General features: G+C 37.8%; 1 protein-coding gene across 1 annotated transcript; it reads left to right on the forward strand.

Annotated features, from left to right (window-relative positions):
* The first annotated feature begins 8,138 nt into the window (after positions 1–8,138).
* Positions 8,139–23,287, forward strand: LOC149001271 (uncharacterized). Its single transcript, XM_089137953.1, has 5 exons — positions 8,139–8,600; positions 8,905–9,098; positions 17,986–18,292; positions 21,006–21,101; positions 21,886–23,287. The coding sequence occupies exons 1-5, from the start codon at positions 8,505–8,507 to the stop codon at positions 21,910–21,912; spliced, it is 720 nt and encodes a 239-aa protein (XP_088994079.1). The 5' UTR covers positions 8,139–8,504; the 3' UTR covers positions 21,913–23,287.
* The last annotated feature ends 1,049 nt before the right edge of the window (positions 23,288–24,336 follow it).

Consider the following 24,336-nt stretch of genomic DNA (forward strand, 5'->3'; position numbering starts at 1 on the left):
AGCGGAGGGCATTTCAATGTTTTTTTATTTTTCTTTCAATTTTTGAGCAAATTGCACAATCATCCAAAATGGAGGTCTTAAAGCAACACTCCACTTTATGTTTAAAAAGCCCAGAGACCCCAAAATTGAATTTTTATTTGATATATTTATCAAATTTATCATTGAAAATAGTTAAATCACTGTTTATTTCTCAAAAATATTCATATAATAAACAGTGTCTGGAAAATTTTTAGTGACAAATTGGACAAATATATCCAATGAAATTCCAATTTTGGGGTATATGTACTTCTTAAACATACAGTGGGGTGTCAGTGTTTTAAGGCCTCCATTTTGGGGTGCCCGTACAATTTACTTTATATTTTTTTGGGTACACAGCAAATTTTTATATATACAGGATGGAATATTAGCAAAGTTCGAAATCACCACTTCTTCACTAAGAAGTGTTGGTTTTACCAACGGAATGACCTGCATCCTCTCAACTTTCCCCCAATAAAAATCCATATTGTAAGTCTAAAAACTCGAAATGTACGTAGAAGGCAATTATGAGTCATCCAGATAGAGACCATTAGATTGGAATCAAAACCAATGGAAGCAAATGGAGATGATGCTGAGTTGGGAGTTCTGTCAGAGTTTGAAAAGAGATCTAACTCGAACGATGACGGATTTGGTAAATGGATCAAGCGTTCATTGATGACACATGTGAAAAGTCCCGAAAATCCGGTAAGACCTTTTTGTAGTATATAATAAGAACTAGGACAAAGCATAGGCTTTCAAGGCCTTGATTCTACTCTTGGAACAAAAGTTCCAGGAGCTGGTCGATTGGCCTAGTCGCCCTAGGCGACCAGCCCTACCCTGATTGCCCTGGACAACCACCCCTTACAATGTTGATTTTTTGTTTTCTTTTCGATAGGATTTTTTGGGAAGCGTGACCATACTCTTTGACTTATTTTTCAAATTTGCAAATCAATAGCAAGGTGAGGACGTTCATTAGCACATAATCATTGTTGCTTTCTTATTTGATATGAAATTTTCATATTGATATACATGTTGTAAAGTTTAGGAATGATGTTTATATTCTGAAATTACATAATACAAATTTATTATATATAGTATTGACGTATGGATTAAACTTGAAACATTATATACTCGAATTGGATTGTGAATTTTTAATGTTGCTTAGAACCTTTTTCTTCTTGTGGGAAGTTGTTGTATGCTGTGATTGTGAATTGGGGAATGCCTATTTGGGTGCTCTTGACTTGGGATATCAGTAGAGGTGGTATGGGATACTATCATCTAATACCCCAACACTTTTCACGATTATTGTTTGCCATGACTAGGTGGTCTAGAAGAGTTTGGTTAGGCACTCTATCATATCATTACCCTATCGGCAGGGGTATTGATGTTGAGTGACCCGTAGCAAAGGTATTTGGTTGGTGGGCGCCCAAGACTACGAGAAGCATGAGGGGACACAACATTGTCGTGGGGGTCATTCATTGGTAGGGTTGCATATAATAGGTTTGGGCTAGTGGGCACCCAAAAGGCAATAAGCATGAAGGCACACAAAAGCTTCCCGCCCATTATATATGGATGATCAATAGGGTTAAGGGAAGACGTAGTCTGAGAAGGAAATGTTGACTCTAGATAGGGAAGGATACTGAACAAATATGGCAAGAAGCATGAGGAGAGGTATTTGGACCTAAAATAATGTGACTAAGTAGATGACTTGCAGTGGGTTAGGCTTATCCTTGACAAGCGTCAATTCTCATGCCAATGGTGTAGTGAGAGAGTAGTGACATAAACCCCAACCATGGTGATAGTCCGAGAAAGATGATTGTACCCCTTACCATGGATCTCAAGACCGGCAACCAACCCGTTAGAGAACAAAATGATGAAACCTACCCAGAGGAGGCTGGTGTCCTATCCTAATGCATGTCTACTATATAGAGACCAGCATCAGTTAGAGTTTAGTAGCATTATTGAATTTCACTTCATATCTATTACATAGATTGATATATTGACTTAAGCTGTGATTATGGTTATATGCTTGTGAACTACTTGCTGAGTTTTTCAGAGCTCACCCTCGTGTATATATGTTTTAGATTTTGTTGTAGATCCAGATGCCACAACAATTCAAGAATATGAGACACCAACGACCGATTAGTATTGTGTATCAGATTACGGGTATGACGACATGTGCATACTAGGATTACCCCCACGCTCTGGAAGATAAAGACTATTCGAGAGATTGAACATTTTGAATTTCATATATACCATTTAGTTAAAGATACTTGATGTAATTCATTAGGAGATTTGATTCATTCCTTTCCAGATAGTTTTCCTTCGAGGATTAGTTTTGATAGTCTAATTTCGCTTCCACACTGTGATTTGGTTTTTGAAATCCTTCTGAGATCATTTTTTATTTGGTTTACCTCTTTATTATTATATATGACGATGATTTATTATTGCTCATTATTGGTTTATTGTGTGGAATGGTTAGTGATTGTTTGAGACCTGATCTGTTGGGTCGTGGTTCACTCCCTCGGGTATTCGGGTGGATGGATACCGGGATTTGACACCTCTAGTAATGCATGTAATATTGTACTTGCATTTTATATATGGATGTCTATATGCATGGTTAGTAATCCCATATGCATCCTACTACCCATTCAACATTAGTATTGAAGTCGAGTTCCCAAGATAGCAGTAGGGGTTGGTGGGCGTTCAACAATCGATAACAATCCCATGAGGATACACAGATCTACTGGCTTATCATTTATGGTAGGTTTGCATATGTTGAGGGTTGCACTTTTAAGTTCCAATAGTCGATAGCCATCCTATGAGGAGACACGAGAGGCATCCACCCTATTATATGTGGATGACCATATGGTTGTAGGGTATTAATCCAACCGTCTGTAGGAATTATGTGAGGATTGTATTTCTAGGTGGATAAGGCTATTGCACCAAAAGGGCACTAGGCATGAAGGAAGGTATTTGGACATGTAGCATGATACGTGGATGACTTTGCATTGGGCTATGAATATCCTTGACATGCGCCAGAATTCAAATCTATGGTTGCGGTGAGAGAGTGTGGCCTTATACCCCATTACAAGGTTGTGATATGGCTGAAAAAGAGGGAGAAAAGTTAGGTTGAAATGGTTAAATGTTTGAAAAAATCTCAGCCATAAGATCAGAATATGACATGTGTTGACCATGTAATGGCCAATTGAAGGAAACAGGAGCCTGCAAAAACTGGAGCGGATAAAAATCACTCAAGAACTGAGAACAAATAATGGCATCTTGCACTTGCTCCTAACTTTTAAATTTTATCTTGAAGGTGGTGCACTAGAAGCTCCCAACAACTGATATTTTGCTTAAGAGAGGGTGTAGAGTGAGTATCAAGCTTGTGTAATTTGCAATCACAGCCAAGTTGACACAGAGCACATGTTCTTAAAATGCTGCTTCAGTGAGGCAATTTGAACCCAACTGAATAATTCTTCTGGATAGAGAATAAAGAACTTCATTCTCAGATTAAAGACTCCATAATGCAGTCGGACACTAGTAGCTGGAAGAAAATCTCTGTTTCCATTAACGGATTATGGTCCATATGGGTGATTTACACCAACTACATTTATGGTGTGGGAAGCCTTCAAAATCTCCTAAACAAGTTCTCAGAGCTTCGGCATTGGGAATTCACATGAAGATTACGGGCAGGTGGCAACAACGTAGATCCAAAACAATCAAATGGAGCCTCCTAAAACCGGGTGGATTAAAACAAATGTGTATGGAAGGGGTCTAACAAAGTTGGAAGTTTCATGTATTGGAGGAATACGAAGAGATCACAATGGCCGGATAGTGTTTTGCTTCATGCTTTGTTTTTCTCTCCTTTCCTACCAGCGAGTTCCGATCCTTTAGTTCGAAATTTCTTCGTTCGTACCGAACCGTTTGCAGAATCAAATCCTGTTCGGTCATGGCGATAAAAGATCTTTAATGGCAGAAGCTCTGGCAATCAAAACAACCCTTTGGTAGGCACGAGAAAAACTTCAAAGGACTGTAGTTGGAGAAGACAATGAACATATCATTCTAACTTTTGCAAAAAAATTAAAACTAGAAGGTAATATAGCGTGGAAGATGAGCATATCATCTCAGACATTTGGATTGATATCTGACACTGTTAATAGAAACACTGATTTATTTTTTTTCACTCCGACAAACAAAAACAGATTTCAAATTTAATTGTCACAACAATTGGGGAAAGTTTGAACTACTCATTAAACTCGTTACATACAGAAGTAAACAAATTAGCTGACACCGTCAGATTCTTCTTCGGAAACTCAATTAACGATCTACTTTATGACAACTTTGGATGTTCGGATACTCCCGTTCCCAAACCTCACCAGCGAATTCGACTTTCTTCTCCTTCAAACAAGCAATGTTATATGATCAGCTAGCTGGTGAAGAAATTAAAAGAAAAACAGAAGAAATTGCAAATAAACATTTAATAAGAATCGAATCGAATAATAAACGTATAAAGAGATATGAAAGATTAATCGTTTGATTTGTTTGTTATAGCCCGCGCGGACATCATCGCCCACCTCGCGCAGAGGATGAAGGGCTTCGACCGCGGGCAGTCTTCATCGCAGGGTTGAGACCAAGAGAATCATGGTTTCAGGGTAGAGCTTTCCCCATACAGATCGAGATAGAAGAGAGAACGCAAGAGCTGCTGGAGAAGAAGCACTACCTTGAGACCTACGTAACCGTAGGGGCAACACTTCGAACAGCTCTGCAATCCTCTTCCCTCGCCTGTGCCTGGGTGGGACTCGCCAGCCACAACTACTCGGCCGCACAACCCTGCTCTGATAAGATCAAGTAGTTGCGTAGTCTAGGGTTTTCGATTCCATTTTATAAGCCTCCTATCAGAATACCCGGATAATGACTCCACCGCTCTCTAGCATAATTAGTATCTTGTCCTCCATATTTTTTTTAATTATTAATTTTTTATTTTTTTATTTTTTTTATTGAGGTTCATCCGGACTAGCTTGCGTGCACCTTGATTACATCCTCAGAGGGAGCTTTGTTGTTCGCAAGGGTCAAACCATGACCTCTCCACTGAGAAGTATTGATCTTACCACTCTATCAATCCTGCCTGAATTACTGATGCCCTATGCAGCCTCATCACTAAATACTAAATAGTGCAAGTCTTACCAACCAAACAACCCCATGCTTGTAAATAACCTTAAAATTTTATATTATTTATTTATATTTTATATCTTCTTCTCTTGTCAACTTAAAACAAACAAATAAAAATAAAAAAGCGGGAAAAACTCGTGTTTTTCACTTTTTCTCTTACCACTGTAAGGGAAAAAAAAACCTTTCTTCCTTTTCCTCTCAACAATAAAGAACAAGGTTTTTTAGGATCTGTTTGGTTACATGACTCTGGAGATTTCAAATATCTAGAAATTTCAAATTTATAGATTTCAAATCTATGGAATTATAATTTATAAAATTAGATGGGTTGTTTTTGGATCCATGGCACGATGAAGCCACGAAGGAAAAAAAAATCAGACGGTTGTCAACTCTAAATGCAAATTTTGATTTTTACATTTAAAAGTTTAAAGGTTTTTGAATTTACAAATCACATCCCCGGTTCTTGCAAAAATCCCCAAATGGGATCGGAGGCAAAAAGAAAACCGATAAGCTACAAAACCAGAAAAAAAAGGAGAAAGAGAAAAGGAAAAAGAAAGAAAGAGAAGAAAAAAAGAAAAAAGAAAAGAAAAAAAAAAAAAAGAGAAAAAAGAAAAAGAAAAAGAAGGAAGGGAAAGGAAAAAGAAGAGAAGAAAGAACCAGGGGAGAAAAGAAGGAAGAAGAAAAGAAGAGAGGAAAGAAAAAAAGGAAAAAAAGGAAGAGGGAGAGAAAAGGGGGAAGGGGGGGGGGGGGGAGGGAGAGAAGAGGGGAAAGAGGGGGGAGGAGGAAAAAAGAAGAAGAAGGCGTCCGAGCGGTTATGTGGTAATCATAGCCATGCCGCAAAAATCCGATGTTTGGTTGTGGAATGAAATTTGTGGATTCATCCAAAAAAACTATTTGATCGAAGTGATTTTTATGAATATGCAAATGTATAGCTTTTTTGAAATCTCTGGATTTCACCACTTACCCATAAATCTACAGATTCACATTTTTAGTTTAAAAGGTGAATCTCTAGATTTCATGAATCTAGAGATTTATACAACCAAACGGGTATAATTCTTAGATTCATGAATCCATTCATGTAACCAAACAGGCCCTTAGTAAGCTATAAAATGAGCTATTGTGAGTGGAAGATCTGACTTTTTAAAATCCAAACAAAAATGATAAGAACGCAAGGGTAAATTTGAAATTTCATATTTTTTTCTAATAAAGATAACATTGTTATTTGCTCCTGTTTGAAGTTGAAGGATGTTCTTCAACGCTTACTTCTTGGGTTATTTCATCTCCCCAAGTTCGCTCACCAAGTCGTTGGATAATTGGAAGAAGAAGCGATTCACTTGTACACTGAGTTCTTGAAGGAACTTGATAAAGGAAACATTAAGAAGGATCTTGAATCACGTTGATCGAATAAGAGAAGAACAAGACCTCTGGTTGAACGGTAATGTTACTAATGTTACTAGCGTTACTAGCGTCTCTGAGAAGATTGTAGATACGGCTTTTTTATATTGGTTTTTTTTTTGTCCCTTTTTTTGTCCCTTTAGTTAATCTGAATATTTTTTTTTTCATGTAGTAGTGAGACCTAGCCCTAGCTATTCTGACTTTTTATTGAATGTGATGACCTATGTAAGTGTTAGACCTGTGCACCGCTATGCAATGTTCAAACTTTTTATCGAGTGCGACCTATGCAAGCATTAGTCCTGTGCCCTACTAGCGCAAGCGCAGACTCCGTCAGCGGAGACCCACCGGAGACCTAATATATTCCACATAAACCAGTAGTGCCCATTGCCTAGGCTGAAGAGCAAACACTGTCCAATGGAAGAAACAAAAGAACAGAGGGGATTGAAATCTAGAACATGAGATTTACCAAACTACTTGAAAGTAATTTGAGGGACCACTGGACCACCACCCTTGGTGGTTTAATATGAATATATTCTCAAGTCGCAACTCAAAAGAAAGAAACCAGTTGAGTTAAAAAAATAGATGATAACTTTAATCACTCTACTCTAATAAATAAAGCTTATTTAGAAAAAATAGTATATATACATTCATATAAATCAATGTGTTTGTCTGTTAATTAAAGAGAAAATTTCCTCTCTCCTTCCCTTGAGGTTTTAAAACAACAAAACTATCCTTTGTTTTTATCTCTTTGCTTGATAGCTTTACTTAGTTATATTTTTTAAAACAGCAAAAATTCTCATCCTCTTCTCGCAAGATTTTTTTTACTTATTAGGGCATTTTTTTATATCAATTATCATTCTCTATAATGCTTAATTAAAAGAAACGAGTAAAATAATTCATTTGTCATAAAAAATGGAAAATAACTTGGTGATTTTTGTCCAGAATAAATTATGGAATAAAAAATATGTTTGTTATGTCAAAATGAAAAATATTATATAACCTAATATAGATGGAAGATAACAAAAGCCAATTCCTATGACCTAACCAATATTTGAAACCTTTTTGGCCATTTTATTGCTCAATTCAAAGGAGTCACTGAGTGCTTTGACAGTCTTTGAATCCATAAGATTAAAAACAGAAGCCAAACACATCAAAAGAACGTAAAATACCATAAATTAATACCAAGTATAATAGATTATACTAGGACAGTGGGATTTTTATTTTTTTTTGGGTAAGAATTAGGACAGTGGGATGAGGAACAAATACTTGAATATGAGACTTCCTTCGTCTCACTGTCTTTAAATAAGAAGCTAATGCGCCAAAAACCCATTCACACCATCATGGATCATATTAAACTTACAGGAATGATGTGGCCTAATTTTTGTTTATTTTTTATTTTTTTAAATTTAGATAATTCGTGTTTGTTTTAAATTAAAATTGAACTAAACGAGGAATTTCTTTTTGGGGGTTAAGAAGTAATGAGGATTGAGAGGAGAAAAGTGATAATCTAGGAAAACTGACCTCATCATCGGGAGTCAAATGTCACGCTATGCACTTATGCTCTTGTTTGCCTTTGCCCCCTGGGGGTGGGGGGTTGTTACCGGACAATCTGAGATCCCGTGAAAGGTAGTTGCACATGCTGTTTTGCTCGCTGTGTCGAACGAAACTGAAAGTGAGAAAAATATTAAAAGGGCCATGAAAAAGAAAATCGAATTAAATGCACTATTCTGAGAAAAAGATCAAGAATAATAACAACCAAGAGCAGCAGAATCCAGAAAGGCAGACAGTCTCCTGCATCTCTCTCTCCCTCGACGTTTCAAAAATCTCATTGTTTGTATTGGCTGCAAAATGTAGCAGAAGAGTCAATTTCCAGTCTGGCTTCTCTTTTTCGTTGATTCTCTTGGTGGAGAATCAGTTTACCGTTTATGATGCTCTGTTCTTCCTTCCGAACACGGATTCGATCTTGGTTGCGGGATTACGATAAGATTCAAGCAGTTGCTGTTATTCTCATCTATATTCAGGTATGCTCCATTCTTTTCCTCAGAAAGATGTCCAGTTACTGCTTTTCCTTTGTTTTTCCTTCTAATCGATGAATTTTTGGGATTCTGCATAGCATATTCTTTATTATTTTTCATGGTGATCTCCCCCACACTGACCCCAGGCATCCATTTTGATTTCAAATTAATGTCTGTTTCTCTCTTTTTAATCGGTATGCATGACCAGATTTGAAATTCTTGTTCCCGGGGTTCTGCTGCTTTGTTTCTTGAAGAATTTCTCTTATTGTTTGTGGATTGAAGTTGGGGATTCTTTGTCTGTGTATCTTAGATCGCTTGTGCGTTGGTTGGATCTCTCGGCGCATTGTACAATGGCGTGCTGCTGATTAATTTGGCGATAGCATTGTTTGCCCTTGTTGCCATTGAAAGTAGCAGCCAAAGCCTTGGTCGGACATATGCTGTTCTTCTTTGCGGTGCCATCCTGCTTGATATCTCATGGTTCATTCTCTTCTCCGACCAGATATGGTACGTTATCAATATCTTGTCTCTCTTTCCATCTTTCAGCCAGTGTATAGTCAATTAATTGATGTGTTTCAGTCTTCGAAGACTTTAAACAGTGTTTTATCAAGCAATATTGCCCACAATGTCTGTGATGACGTTAGGAAGCAATAAACTCATCAAAAGTCCTCCACGTAATGAGTTTAGGGTTGCATGGAAATCCTGGTCTATTAGATAGATTGAAGAACACTTCCAAGAAAGTTTATCTTTCTGTTTTTTTGGTGAAGGCAAAGTATGTAAGGATTCTCAGTTGTGTATGCAGAGTATGAAGTTTCAAATTCTGGATTTCTTTTTTTTTTATGATCAGTGAGTTGGAAGGTCTGATTTAGTGCACTTAGCCAGCCCAACAGCCTTCTGCATATTGGTTGGTCATGGTTAGCATGCTTGAATCGAGCATGACTTTATGCATGTGTGGGTGGAAGGTGGAAGGTGGAGGTTTGGTTTGTTTTTTGTGAGTGCAAGAAAATACATTCACATATGGGGTGTGAGTGAAACAGTAGTGCTATTGGATTACATGTACAATTGCTAAGCCATAAAAACTGTCCTGCTTTTAGATATCTATGCAATTCCGAGAGTTGCACTCGATCAATAGGAGCTGAGCACGCAGACATGGCTTAAAACTTGAATTCCTCTTCCATAGAAATTAGACTACTCTTTGCTTGGTTGTGGGTTTCACGTCTTAAAGAGGAACCATAAGCAGCTTCTTAAGGGCTTGGTTACACTCTCGTTTTTGTTTTTGGCTTTGTTGATGAAGAGCCCTTCCATTTACTTGATGTGAAAGCCAGGGATGATTGAGTCTTCCTCTATATGCTCATTTCAAATGTATCTTGCTTTAGCTTAGAAAAATCTTGACAAATTTCATTTTTTTGGTAGCATACTGTCCACAGATTTGTACTTTAAGCATGTCTTTCCCTTTAGTCACAGCAAAGATATTGATGCCTGCCTTTTCCATTAAAAAGTCCCTTTTCAACTAGAAACTAGCAAAGTCTTTCATATCAAGCTCTTGATTCAATCCATAGAAGGCGTTATCAAGTGCGTTAAAAAATACATGGTCTTGAAGGGTATGGTTCCTAAACCCTGGAAGATATTTGAACTGTTTGAAACATACAGAGGCCAAAATCATCCTAAGTCATCCTAATGGCGTCAATTCTAACAACAGAGGTAAAGTTTCTTCATAGTTCTGCCTTTTTCTTGGTTGAAACCTTGAGCCACTAATCTGGCTTTGTTTCTAGTTTTTATTCTGAACTCATAGAGAGAGAGAGAGAGGTACATGAGTCAAAACTTGTGGGGGGGGGGGGGGGGGGGGGGGGAAGAGTAGATAAGGGCAAACTTTGTAGGTTGAAGAGTGCAAACTTGTGGAGTGAGTTTTAATTATGCTAGATAAGAGAAATTACATACGCCTCCCTATGGAGGTAAAGATAAAAATTATAAAAAACTTAACACAAGCTTGTTACAGGGGCCTTGTGCATTGCCTACGGCCTTTAATACTAAGGTGATAACCCCGTGTCCAAAATGCCATTACTACATAATCTCCAACACTCCCCTTTAAGCTGGAGACAAAATGTCATACATTCCCAGATGGTTTTTTGCCCCTCCATGTAACCACCACCTAATGTGCAATAGCCTGATGTAGAGTGTTTCTTAGAAACTGAGCAAGTCCAACAAGCATGAGTGCAACCTTTTTATCTTGATGCAGACCTTAGGAATGGGCTGCTGTGGTGGGCTGTGACAGCAGTAGAACTTGAAGTTTAGGCAGAAGAAGAAGGGAAAAAGTAGAGATAGGGAAAGAAACCTCAAAATGTGATTCTCAAATAACACCTATCTGAGAGTTCATTCTATTCACAGTTGGGTGTTACAAGCATGTATCTAAAGGGGGGGGGGGAGGGAGCGCAAATCCTAGTTGAAATATGAAACTCGAAAACTAAGTTCATACCAAACTCTAACTCTCTCAACAAAATTAAATAATTTAAAGACTGAAAGTAAAATACTAATTAACTAACTCCAACCCTTGTTGGGTCGGTTCTTTTTGGGTTTGGACCAGAGCCCATTGGATCAGTTTATTGATGTTACGTCACATCTTCAAATGGTTCTGCCTAGCATTTAATAGCCCTGCTCTTGGGATGAGCTTCAAGTACTCAAGGACACGATGTACAACGTCCATTTCCTACTCTTAGGTGCATGCATGAGTTGGCTTACCAACCCATCTGTGTAGGTGAACTTTGGGTGAGAGAGATATATATTAACATTCTCATTAATCTCTGGTACTTCCTGCACCAATGACAGGTGGACCATAGTTTTCTCCCAACTTGTGATTTTGCTTAGTAACTAACAGAGTTTGTTGGTTTACAATCCATTAGAGGTGAAACAAGGCCATGGCCGGGTTTTTCCAAACCCAAGTCCAACCCTAGTCTTAAAATTATTTTTTGTAGTCTTATTTAGTTGGATTCTTTATAATTAAAAAAGTCCTACCTAAGTTATTAATTGTGTTTTATTTTCAGATTGTAATTGCAATTAGGAGCTAAGAGTTCAAGTCTAAGTCTTAGATCTTTCTAGAAGCAGAACCTTCTAGTTTCGAGTTCTACTTGGATTCTTTATTGTTGGCTATAAATTCAAGGCCCAGGGATGAAACAGATCAGTTTTTGATGGGTAAAATTACCGAGAATTTCTAGCCAAGGAGGTATCGAGTGGGGTTCCATTGAGTGGAACCCTGTGGCATCTTGGGAGCAATCTTTTGAGTGATTCTTGATCATCAACTGCAGCAGCAACTCAGTCTTCCTCTTCTCCTTCAAGAACAGCAAGTAAGCAGTATTCCCTCAACCCCAAACCCCAACCCAAAGCCCTAAGTGCTCCTCAGCCCTCCCTCTCTTCTCCCTTACCTGCAGCAGATTTCTGGAAGTTTCCAAACCTGCAAACCCTAAAACCTTGCTGCCCATCTATTCTAAACTCCAAACCACAGAAGGATTGACACCTAGACCACCCCTACAAGCTTCGGTTGCCACCATTTGCTTTCCCTCACATTGTTAACCCTAGAATTGATCCCTACACCTAGTGGAACCGTAACCCTAATTTGAAGAATTCAAGATCAGTCAAGATTGAAAGAAAAAGAATAAAAGAAAGCAAGATTCAAGCAGTAAACCTCTGGACAGCAATTTTTCTTTAAACTCCTTCAACCCTAGGCCTATTCAAAGAGCCTAAATCCTAGTTGCAAGCCTAAAACCCTAATCGCTCATTGTCGCAAGTCATAAAACCTAATTCCCCGTTGCTGCAACCCATAAAACCCTAGACATTGCTGCCAATCATCCACAGCAGAAAAAAATAGCCTTTCCCCTCCTTTTTTTACATCAATTTGGTATCAAACTCATGGATGAATTAGCAGGAAACCCCAATTTTGAAGGCTACTCCGAATATGGTCCCTTAATGAACCTTCTTACCAAAATTCTTGTGACTGAAATTGAAGAGGAGGATAAGAGGAGAAGTTGTATATTCCACACCATATTGAGACCAGGTGGATCCACAACTAAAACCACAGTTGACAGTGGATGCAATTCTAATGTTGCATCTGACCTTTGTATCTAGAAAGCCAAGCTTCCAATGGAAGAACATCCCAACCCATATTGAGTGGGTCTCCTCAACAATGATTTTGTCAAGGTAAAATTCAGGTGTCTTTTCCCCATTAGTCTCCATTCTATTATGAATAAATTTTGTGTGATGTAGTTCCCTTGAAGTTGATAGATATAATCCTAGGGAGACCATGGTTGTTTGGTAATAATGTGACTCCTTTGGGCAAGGAGAATATTTGTAAGTTCAACCATAAAGGAAAGAAAATTGTACTCCTCCCCCTAAATCTCCAAGAGGAGATTGGGAAAAGACAAGTCAATAAATCATATCAGGAGGAGCCCAACACCCAGCCGCAACCCTTGGTTGTTCTTACCAAAGAAGTTGACGGCCCGAAAGAGGAGCACAATGTGATGTTAGCCCTAATTACCAAATTAGAGACTCCCTAACCTAAAGTAGAACCACCACCCTAAGCCTAGGAACTTCTCAAAGAATTCTTAGACTTGATACTAGAAGAGCTACCCAGTGGATTATCACCTTTGATATACAACATGCTGTAGATCTAGTGCTTGGATCTTCCTCCCCAACATGCTAGTTTATAGGATAAGTCTAGCAGAGCATGAGGATTGCGAAGTCAGGTGGAAGAGCTTCTCAAGAAGGGCTATATTGCAGAGAGCCTTAGTCCATGTGCTATGCCAACACTATTGACCCCAAATAAAGATGGATCCTAGAGGATGTGTGTGGATGGTAGAGCCATCAACGAAATTGTTGTCAAATGCAGGTTTCTCACTCCTAGACTCGATGATATGTTGGACATGTTATCAGGAGCTTTGATTTTTTCCAAGTTAGATCTCAAAAGTGGGTACCATCAAATTCATATCAGGCTTGGTGATGAGTGGAAGACAACTTTCAAAACGCGAGGTGGACTATTTGAATGGAAGGTTATGCCCTTTGGGTTGACTAATGCACCTAGCACTTTCATGAGAGTGATGACCCAAGTACTCAAACCTTTCTATGGGAAATTTCTGGTTATTTATTTTGGTAATATCTTGGTGTATTGCAAAGATCCACAAGAACACTTCATGCATCTTCGGCAAGTTATGGAGATTCTATGGAAAGAGAAAATGTTCTTAAACCTCAAAAAGTGTACCTTTATGATGCCCAAGGTCATATCTTAGGGTTTATCATCTTTGCAAAAGGAGTAGAAGCTGATCCAGAAAAGGTTAGGTGCATTTTTGGAGTGCCCCCTTCCCATTAACATTACTGAAGTCGAAAGTTTCAATGGACTTGCTTCATTCTATTGAAGATTCATCAAAGATTGCATTACAATAATGGTTCTCTTGATAGACTGTACCAAAATTATTAAAGGGAAGTTCGAGTGGACCTCATTGGCAACTGAAGCATTCAATGCAATCAAGAAAAAGATGACAAAGGCCCCTATATTATGACTCTCAGACTTTGACTAAATGTTCATGGTTGCTATAGATGCTTCTCACATGGGAATTGGTGGAGTTTTGATGCAACAAGAACATCCTATTCCCTTTTACAGGGAAACATGAACGAGGCTAAAACTAGATATTCGACTTATGATCTGGAGTTATATGTTGTAGTCCAAGTACTGAGATATTGGAGACATATTTGGTGAGGAGGGAATTTATACTTTTTTCAGACTATGAAGCACTTAAGCACCTCCACACTCAAAGAACTCTTACTCATAAGCATTACCAAGTGAGTGGGTTACATTCAGGAGTTCACTTTCATCCTGTAGTACAAGGCAGGGAAAGAAAATAAAGTTGCAGATGCCCTCAGTAGGAAAATATGACTATAACAGTAACATCCCTAGAAGCTTCTTGTATCCAATAGATCATCCATGAGTCCCTAAGTGACGGAGGCTTTGGAACCTTATATGCAAATAGGGATGTAAACAGATCGCATTCGGCTTGAATATGGTAATATCTGAATCCGAATCCGATTATTAAACACGTTATCTGAATTTGAATCCGATATCTGTCGGATATGTATATTGATAACCGAATTCGAATTTGTTTAGTTAATTGGATTTTCGAATAATATTCGATCTAAATTCGAAATAATCGGATGGATAAAAATATCCGACATTCGATTAGAGTAACTATTGGTAGTTTAATGTAATTAGTTGCTATTAATGAAGGGAGAATGATGTATTCTCTAAAATTAAACTTTAATCTGATACAAATAGTATCCTTCAATTAGATAATATCCGACTTAAAATTAGCCTATTAGAATTCAAATCCGATTATTAATCAGGTTATCCGAATTTGGATGCTCTTAAACAGATATGAATACGAATCGACTTTGGAATTTCGACTATTTGTTTACATCACTATATGCAGAGCTAACACAAGTATGCATCCCAAACACCTACCTATGACGACATCTTATTAGAGAATTACACAGTGGAGGACTTGGAGTAGCAAAAACCACTGCCCAAGTAACGGAGAAGTATTATTGGCCTTGTCTGCAAAGATGTGGAGAAGTATTATTGGCCTTGTCAACATGTGTAGAGTATGGCAACTAGCTACTAGAGGGACTTGGAGTACTAGGTTATATTCTCCCTTATCTAGCCCCCACTAAACCTGGAAGGATTCAAGTATGGGTTTTGTTCCAACTCCGCATCTCACCTAGGGAAAGTATGACTATTTTTGTGGTAGTTGACAGGTTCACCAAAATGGCCTACTTCATCCCTTATCAAAAAACCTACGATGCCAACACATAGCCAAACTCTTTTTCAGGGAGATAGCAAGGATCCATGGGTTGCCCCATTCCATTATATCAAATAGGGATGTCAAGTTTATGAGTTACTTCTGGAAGACTTGATGGTTAATGACCAATATTAAGTCACTGTTCTCCACATCCTCCCACCCTTAAACTGATTGTCAGATTGAGGTTGTTAATAGAACCCTGGGAAACCTATTAGGAGCCTGGTGGGAGATTATGAGAAGACTTGGCCTACTATTCTAGACATAGTAGAGTTTGCCTACAATAGCTCAATTAACAAAACTACAGGAAGAACCCCATTTGAAGCACAATTGGATATTCAACCACAAAAACCTGTTGGCCAAGGCCCACTCTTGGGATAGTTAGAAATCAGTATTGAAGCAGATGAGACCTATGGCATACCACAGAAGTACATGCAGATGTTAGAAGAAGGATAGCCCTAAACACAGAGATATATATAAGGCCAATGCAAATAGGTATAGGAGGTCAGTGGAATTCAAACAATGAGATATGGTTGGGGTTCAAGTTCATCTAGAAGGACACTTGTCAAGAGTCAACACCAAGCTCCACTCCATAAAAATGGGGCTGCACAACGGTCTTAACGGAGTGGGACCCAATCTTATGTGCTAGAGCTACCACTAGATACTGGTATTAGCAACATCTTTAATTTAGCTGATCTACATCTATACATAGGACATCATTCAGATGAAGGTGATACAGAGCATATGTTATGACTACCTCAACGTACTCCCTCTGACTAGATTCCATTGAAGAAATCCTTGATGACATGCACAAGACTGCTTGCAAGGGGCCAGGGTATCATGCATTCCTTGTCAAGTGGAAGTGTAAGCCAGTCAGTGAAAGTAGATGGATTCATGAAGATGACCTGATTTATGTGGAAGGTACATGGCAATCACCCATTCACAGGAGATGAATGTCTTCAAGAGGGAGAGAATTGATATAAACTTCAAACCCCCCCCCCAACAACAAAAGCCGCAAGAAGCCATAGCCACCACCAAGCTTTTGCGTCTTTTTCTTAAAATTAATTTCTTTAGTCTTATTTAGTTGGATTCTTTCTAATGAAAAGAGTCCTACCTAAATTATTAGTAGTCTTCTATTTTCAGATTGTAATTGCAATTAAGAGTTAAGAAGTCAAGTCCGAGTCTTAGATCTTTCTAGATGTAGAAGTCCCCAGTATCAAATTCTACTTGGAGCCTTTATTGTTGGCTGCAAATTCAAGGCTCAGAGATGTAGCAGATCAGTTTTTGATAAATAAAATTGCTGAGCATTTCTAGCCAAGGAGGTACCGAGTAGGGTTCCATTGAGGGGAACCCTACGGCATCTTGGGAGCCATATTTTGATTGATTCTTGATCATCAACTGCAGCAGCAAGTCAATCTTCCCCTTCTCCTTCAAGAACATCAAGTTAACAGTGTTCCTCCAAACCCAAGCCTAAGTTCTCCCCAGCCCTTCCTCTCTTCTCCCTTACCTGTGGCAGATTTCTGGAAGTTTCCAAACCTGAAAAACCGTAAAACCTTGCTTTTCCTCTATTCTAAATCCTAAAGCACAGAAGGATTTGACACCTAGGCCACCCCTACAGCCTTTGGTTGCCACCATTAGCCTTCCCTCGACCCTGTATTGATCCCTCCACCTTGCCAACCAAGATCAGTCAAGATTGAAAGAAACGAAATAAAAGAAAGCAAGTTTCAAGCAGTAAACATCTGGAAAGCAGTTTTTCTTTAATCTTCTTCAACCGTAGGCCTACTCTAAGAACCCAAACCCTAGCTGCAAGCCTAAAACCCTAATCCCCCATTGTCGCAAGTCATAAAACCCTAATTCCAATTGCTGCAAGCCATAAAACCCTAAATGCTGCTAATCATCCATTGTAGAAGTTTGGGACAGATCTAACGGTTAGATTGCTGTAGGTCCAACCTTGAATTTTTGGTGTTTTGAGAAGTCTGATAATTCCAGAAAAATAAAAAAGGATATGGGGTAAAGGTTTAGGGGAAGAAGAATGGATTCAACCTTTCTAGGGTTTAAGGGTGATGGTTAGGCCTAAGGGTTGGATTAAAAACTAGGGAGGGGATGGGGAGAAGGATCCTTTTAAAGCATGATCTTAATAGAGCTGATTGAAGAGAAAGGATCCTGTAGTTGACCCATAGTTGGGATAAGACTAAGTTGTTGTTGTATAAGAAACTCATAATAACTTAAGTCAGTTTAGTTGTTATTAAACTGCTGCTAGTTGCTCTGAATGGACCAGTTTTTTATATGGTTTGAGAAACAATGGTTGGGCATTACTTGGGTTAGTATTCTATGTCAATATCGCTAAATGGTGCAGTATATGCTTGATCACTGGTTAATGTTTTTGCTGCCTTTGGTAGTGAGTTTTTCCCCCTCCTTGGACTGTAAGAGTAATTGATTGTTAAAATGCTAAAACGTCACTATCTTCATATTAATCATCTTCTTTTTCTTCCGTCCAGTTATTATGTTATTTATTCTATAGTAAAACCCTTCAGCTGTTTTATCTTTTCCCCTTTGTGCAGGAACATTTCTCCTAAGTCGTATGGAGCCTTCTTTATCTTTTCAGTGAAACTTGCACTCTCCATGCAAATAGTTGGGTTTTCTGTGAGGTTGGCATCTTCATTCTTATGGATACAGATGTACAGATTGGGGGTTTCATCTGTAGCTTCTCAAGAAGCAGATTTTGATTTGAGGAATAGTTTTTTGAGTCCATCTGCCAATGCTATGGCTAGGCAGACCTCTGATACTGAGGATACATTAGGAGGTTCTATTTATGACCCTGCTTATTATTCATCTCTCTTTGAAGATACTCAAGAATATGGATATCAGGTAAAATATCTTTCAATTTGTGGAGAACCATAGAATTCTTCCTTTATTTGTTCTCTTTGTCATTTGTCTGCCATAGGCCATTATCGGGATCGCTATCATTTACTAAAATACAACAGTAATTTGGTCATTTGATCTATGCAAAGTAGAACAAGATTTTCCTTGTAGCAGGTAATAGAGGGGACTAAGCTCCTAGGAAAAGAGAGAAAATGGAAGATGATTGACCACAACTGAGATTTTTTTATATAATAACTCCAGCAGTCTCTACTGCTGATGTCAGCTTTCCTACAGAGTGGGTCAGAAGTCCCAGAGTTTAGGGTTGGATATCCAGGATTCTCTTAAATAAGAACCAGCACTGATTAGGGCTTCTAGGTGTTTCGGCTAGGGTTTTAAAGGGCCTAAAAGGTTGCTGTGATGCTGAAAACAGGTCTGAAATTTAAGAAAATTCAAATTAAGAATTCAAAATTTGAATTCTAGGTCAAGACTAGGGTCTGGTTGGGTTGGGGATGGATTGGGGTGGTTGCTATTGAGTTTCAGAACTGTTTCCTAATGATACTTCAACAGCTTGAACCAGTTTAGAGGGTTAAGAACTCAGAAATTCCAAATTCTGCAATTCCCAAGGTTGAAGATGAAGTGCAGAATTTTTAGGAGTCTCTAACCAAGGCAGGTTTCCAGAAAATAAGATTAGATCCTTGTCAGCAGGCTTGGGTGACTCTTGGAAGGGTATAATGGGGTGTTTTGGGGCAGGAATGAGGGAGTCCTAGTTGGCTTGGGATCTGAAAATGTGGGAAGAAGAAGGAGAAGAGGAATGGTTCCTAGTGTTTGGGAAAGGGGCTGGAACTGTGGGAACTTGAAGGTGAAGGGGCTGTACTCACTTGAATCTTGAGAAAGATTGCTGTGATTGTTGCTTGAGTGCTGGAAGAAGAAGAAACAACTTGAACTTTGCAGAAACAATAACTCAAACCCAGCCGCAGGTCACCCTCCCAGGGATCCTACGACTTCTCAAGCCAAGTTTTCACTCAATCAATTCATTAATCATCAAATCTGCCAAATTACAATAAGACTAGGCTATTTATAGCCTACTATAATCGACTTTTGTTACTTGTCAAATAAGACTTCCTATAACTGACTGCAAACTCATAACAAACTCCCTTAAAGATAAGACTCCTAAAAATTAGTAACCATATCTTCACCTACCAACAACTCCAACTAATACCCAAATATCAACATGACTCAACATCAAAGACTCCAAATTAAAAAAAATAAAAACAGAATTAAAAATCAGAAATTGTTCTAAGATCAACCCTACTGACATAGACTTGATCCAAGGGGTGAAAATGGCCATTTTGCCCCTTGGTCAGATTCGGTTTGGGCCCTATTCCGGATGGGCTTGGGTCCTTTCTTGGCTCTTTTGGGGGTGGCTGAGGGCTGGATACATCACAGAGTTTTATTTTGGAATATTCTGGTGAATCTTCCAGGGGTCACTAAATTCAAACCTGTGCAAGAAACTTAAAGACTAGGTTAATGCAGTATTAGAGTTTTTAAGCGTCAATTTTTTTATTCTTTCACTGTCAGTATCTCTTAATCAATGAGAATACTATCAGCCTGATTACGACAACAATGGACAACCTTTTATCTTTCTATTTTTATTTTCCAGGGGTCATGAGAGGCTTTACCCTCTTTTTGATCCTGTGATGGGTGGTGTACCTTGCTATGTGTCATAAAAGGATCATTTATTTATTGATATTCTCAATAAGGCCACAGAGTTATAAAAGGCATGTGCCTTCTGCATGGGATTTTCTGAAACATGATTCAAATTTCTGACACAATTTGAAAGGCCGTTTGTAATGACATTCGTTTTAGGCTACTTCGCTCCCCCTGAGTATGACAACAATGGACAACCTTTTATCTTTCTATTTTTATTTTCCAGTGGTCATGAGAATGTTTAAAGCTTTACCCTTTTTTTGATCCTGTGATGGGTGGTATACCTTGCTATGTGTCATAAAAGGTTCATTTATTTATTGATATTCTCAATAAGGCCACAGAGTTATAAAAGGCATGTGCCTTCTTCATGGGATTTTCTGAAACGTGATTCAAATTTCTGACACGATTTGAAAGGCCATTTGTAAGGACATTTGTTTTAGGCTGCTTCACTCCCCCTGATTATGACAACAATGGACAACCTTTTATCTTTCTATTTTTATTTCCAGGGGTCATGAGAGTGTTTAAATCTTTACCCTTTTTTTGATCCTGTGATGGGTGGTGTACCTTGCTATGTGCAATAAAAGGTTCTTTTATTTATTGATATTCTCAGTAAGGCCACAAAGTTATAAAAGGCATGTGCCTTCTGCATGGGATTTTCTGAAACGTGATTCAAATTTCTGACACAATTTGAAAGGCCATTTGTGAGGGCGTTCATTTTAGGCTACTTCGCAACCCCCCCCCCCCCCCCCCCAAAAGAAAAAAAAAAAAGGAAAAAAAGAAAGAAAACCACACGTACATTACCAAGACATAAAATACCAATATAATTAGATTTTCATCCAAGATTCAGATTCCCCTCTCCAAAAATAAGAATTGACTGTATCTAATTGTCCATAAATGCTTTTTAGAAAATAGACCTGATGTGCACCCTTTGTTTATTGGTGTTCCTGCACAGTCTTATTATTTAAGATTTTGATAATTACATTCTGTTTCTTAGGGGAAATTTCTTTTGCAGGGCCATAAGGATAGCATTGACGATGATGGTTCCACATCAGCTGCTGATGCTTTACAATTGAAGCCATGTATTGGCAAATCTTTTCTGGTTGTTGATGTAAGTGACAATCAATGTCTTGTCTGTTTGATACTTGCCCTATTAAGTACTGCAATATTTGAACATAAAATGCTGCGTGATTTGCAATTGGAAGTATGTCTTGAATAAATATAATGAATTCATCTTGTGTTGATAAAATTAAATGCAAAATATGCAGCAAAGCATAAATCTTTGATTTAAGTTGCTCTATTAGAGGGTAATATCCACTGAAATATTTTCATTTCCAAGGTTATGTAACCACCGGTGGGAACAATGACTTCTTTCCTAGGATTTAGTTGATGATCTTACCAGATGAAATACAGGATTCCTTTGTCTTGATAGAGTCACATTATTCAAGATAAATGTTATTTTAATGCTTGGAAACAGGAGACTTACTTGCATTTGACTCTTCATGTTGAAGAACAAAATGCAGTGCCCCTTGTAAACTTGTAATTGAGTTAGTTGGAACATTTTATTTTTTGCCAAAGGGATTCAATTGTTTGAAGGTATGTTGGCACAAGGCTTTCAGGGATCCTGTTTTGGTACTGGAAGCAATCATCCTCTTGATTAAAGACATTAAACAAGGATAGGTGCCTAGGTAAGTCACCCAGCAGTTTCTGTGCTGAACACCAAATATGTAGTAGGTTCTTGTCCATAGCAATAACAGAATATCAGAAGTTTTGGAAGCACAACATCCTAATTTCCCAGTGATTTCAGTCTTTAGATAGTCTCTGCTGTACTGAAAGTACTGGCACTTTGTCTTTATTCTTATCAATGCTTTTGCATCTTGATGTCACACATGCAGGAAGAGAGTGCACTAAACCAGCCATAGAGCCACATTTTTGATATCCTACAGTTGGAGTACATCGGTGGTAAAGTTGTAACTTGTTGGCATGTATTGATGATTAGTTCATATCCAATTTTTGTTCATTTCAACTTTCAGATGGGGTTCAGGTACAGTACAGAAGTGGGTTGTGTACAGTTACCAATTCTGCACTATTCTTTTCCATGATACCGAATGTTTTGATACCTTATTATCCAACATAGTGATAGCCATGCTTCTTTTTGTTCACCAAGAATATGCCAGTATCAGGGATTCTCTGTTAGTGATGGTAACTTATGTTCTCCATTGGTAAATCAAATCTTGTCTGCCATTTCTGTGCACATGGGTGACGATGGTGGCCTTGGGTAGCCACACAGATTACATTGACTTTGTTTGGACTTTGGAGCTAAGCCGAAAACTGGATCTCCATACTGGACTGTCCTGCTGCTGTATTGTGATGGCTTAAATGCGTTCCAAGTAAAGGAACTCTTGTGTAGAGTGGTGGGATAGTGGGATGCCTGATGTTCACTGGAAATTAGACAGGAAGAGACCGACTTGATGGATGATGATTCAATTTCCATAGTTGAATTGAGACATGTTTCTGATTGAAGGGGGGGACTTGGAGAAATGTATTTGTTCCATTTATTCTACATTGTGATTGGTTCCACAGATTGCCACCGCTCGCAGCCCATGGAGCATGTCTGAATTGGGGTCCTACTTGGCTGACGAATGTATTGCAGTGGGATCAGTTTGCAAATTGTAGTGAAATTTCAGTTTATTAGTTCCATTTGATTGAGGCTTATGAATCATGATTTCATGTGGCAGTGAGTGATGCCACTGCCATTAAAAAAAAGTCCTCAGATACCTCATCTCATGTATATAGAAGCTAACAACTTTAACATATCCCATTCAGTCGAAGCACATATAAACAAGCTTATAGAACGGAGGGCAAAGGGTGGCATCTGAATTCTATCCTAGGGTTTCTTACGCTTGTCCCCCATTTTTTTTTATTTTTGGAGTAGAGAGATGCATGAGAGTGGGAGAATGTTAAGATGGATCACTTCCTCATAAGAAAATTCAGGATATTTTCAAGGCAAAAATTTCTACCACTGCCTTTTAATTATTTTTTTATTTTTTCTTATTTCTCTTTCAGAAATTTCACCTTAGATTACTCTAAAAAAGTGAACTCGTACTTTTTTTTTGTCCGATATTTTAAAATGATCAATTTTCTCTCTAGTTTTGTCTCTTTAGTTGATTATGACAATTTTTTTAATCGATATTTGTCTTCATATATTTCTATAATAGTCTATTATGTTCAGTAATGTGTTTTTTTCTCGTTTCCCCTCTTTTTTTTTTTTATTGGTTTTTTACTTTTAAATTATATTTTCATTTTAGTTTTGTGGATTCTTGTAAAAGAGAAAGAAATTTTAAAAAAATATGTACTTTTAATGGATTATGATATTCAAAAGATTGAGGAATACAAAATAAATAAGTACATCTAATTACATTTAGTGGAATCCTAAAAAGGTAGAAACTAAAAACTTTTTATAAAAGAGGAAGAAAGAAAAATAAAACATGAAATAAAATAGAAAAAATCTTTCCTTTTTTATTTTTGGGATATTAATATGCCTTAGCAAGAGTTGAACCCACAACTGATTCATTAAGAGGTGTTGGATTCACCACTAGAACAACTCTGCGTTGACAAATCTTCCTAGTTTTATTTTCATGTAATGAAAAAGTAACTTTAAAAATTTCTGATTTGTTGGATGGTTGGAATTTAAAAAAATGATTTAGGTATGCAGGTTTGTGAAAAGAATAGCATTCACTACACTCAGAACACCATAGCATTCACACAATTTCATTTTTTTTTGGTGGTAAAATATGGTGATCACGCTTAAATATATAAATATATTTTTTTGGGGTATCTGAAGTTCATCTGGGCCAGTTTATACACACCTCAATTATAACCTCGGGGGGAGCTTTGTCATCTGCAAAAGTCGAATCCATGACCATTCTCTACTATGAAGTATGGATCTTATCATTCTACCAACCCTGCATTGAAAGTATATAAATATTTTGAATGCATGAAAATGATTATCTCACTAGAGAGTGAAAAAAAAATTACAAATGCTCTATCTTACTAGAGAAGAGGAAAAATAAAAATAAATAAATAAAAAACTTACAGTGTTTTTGAAGAGAGTGGCTAAAGCCCACTTCATACTTGCTAAGGTACTTGTACTGTAATGCGCCCTTGTTTTATGTACATTCATTTTTTTTTATCCAAATGAATACAATATTCTTGAATGATTCTGTTAAAATTACGAGCCTCAGATTTTTTGGTTGACCAAACAATATTAAATCATTAGCAAAAGCCAGATGTGATATCCGTTCACCTCCTTGAGCTAAAGAAATGCCTTTAAGTTTCCCTTGAGA

This window comes from Hakea prostrata, chromosome 10 (assembly GCF_041222555.1).
Source record: "Hakea prostrata isolate BN-2017 chromosome 10, UWA_Hpros_2, whole genome shotgun sequence".
Taxonomy (NCBI): Eukaryota; Viridiplantae; Streptophyta; class Magnoliopsida; order Proteales; family Proteaceae; genus Hakea; species Hakea prostrata.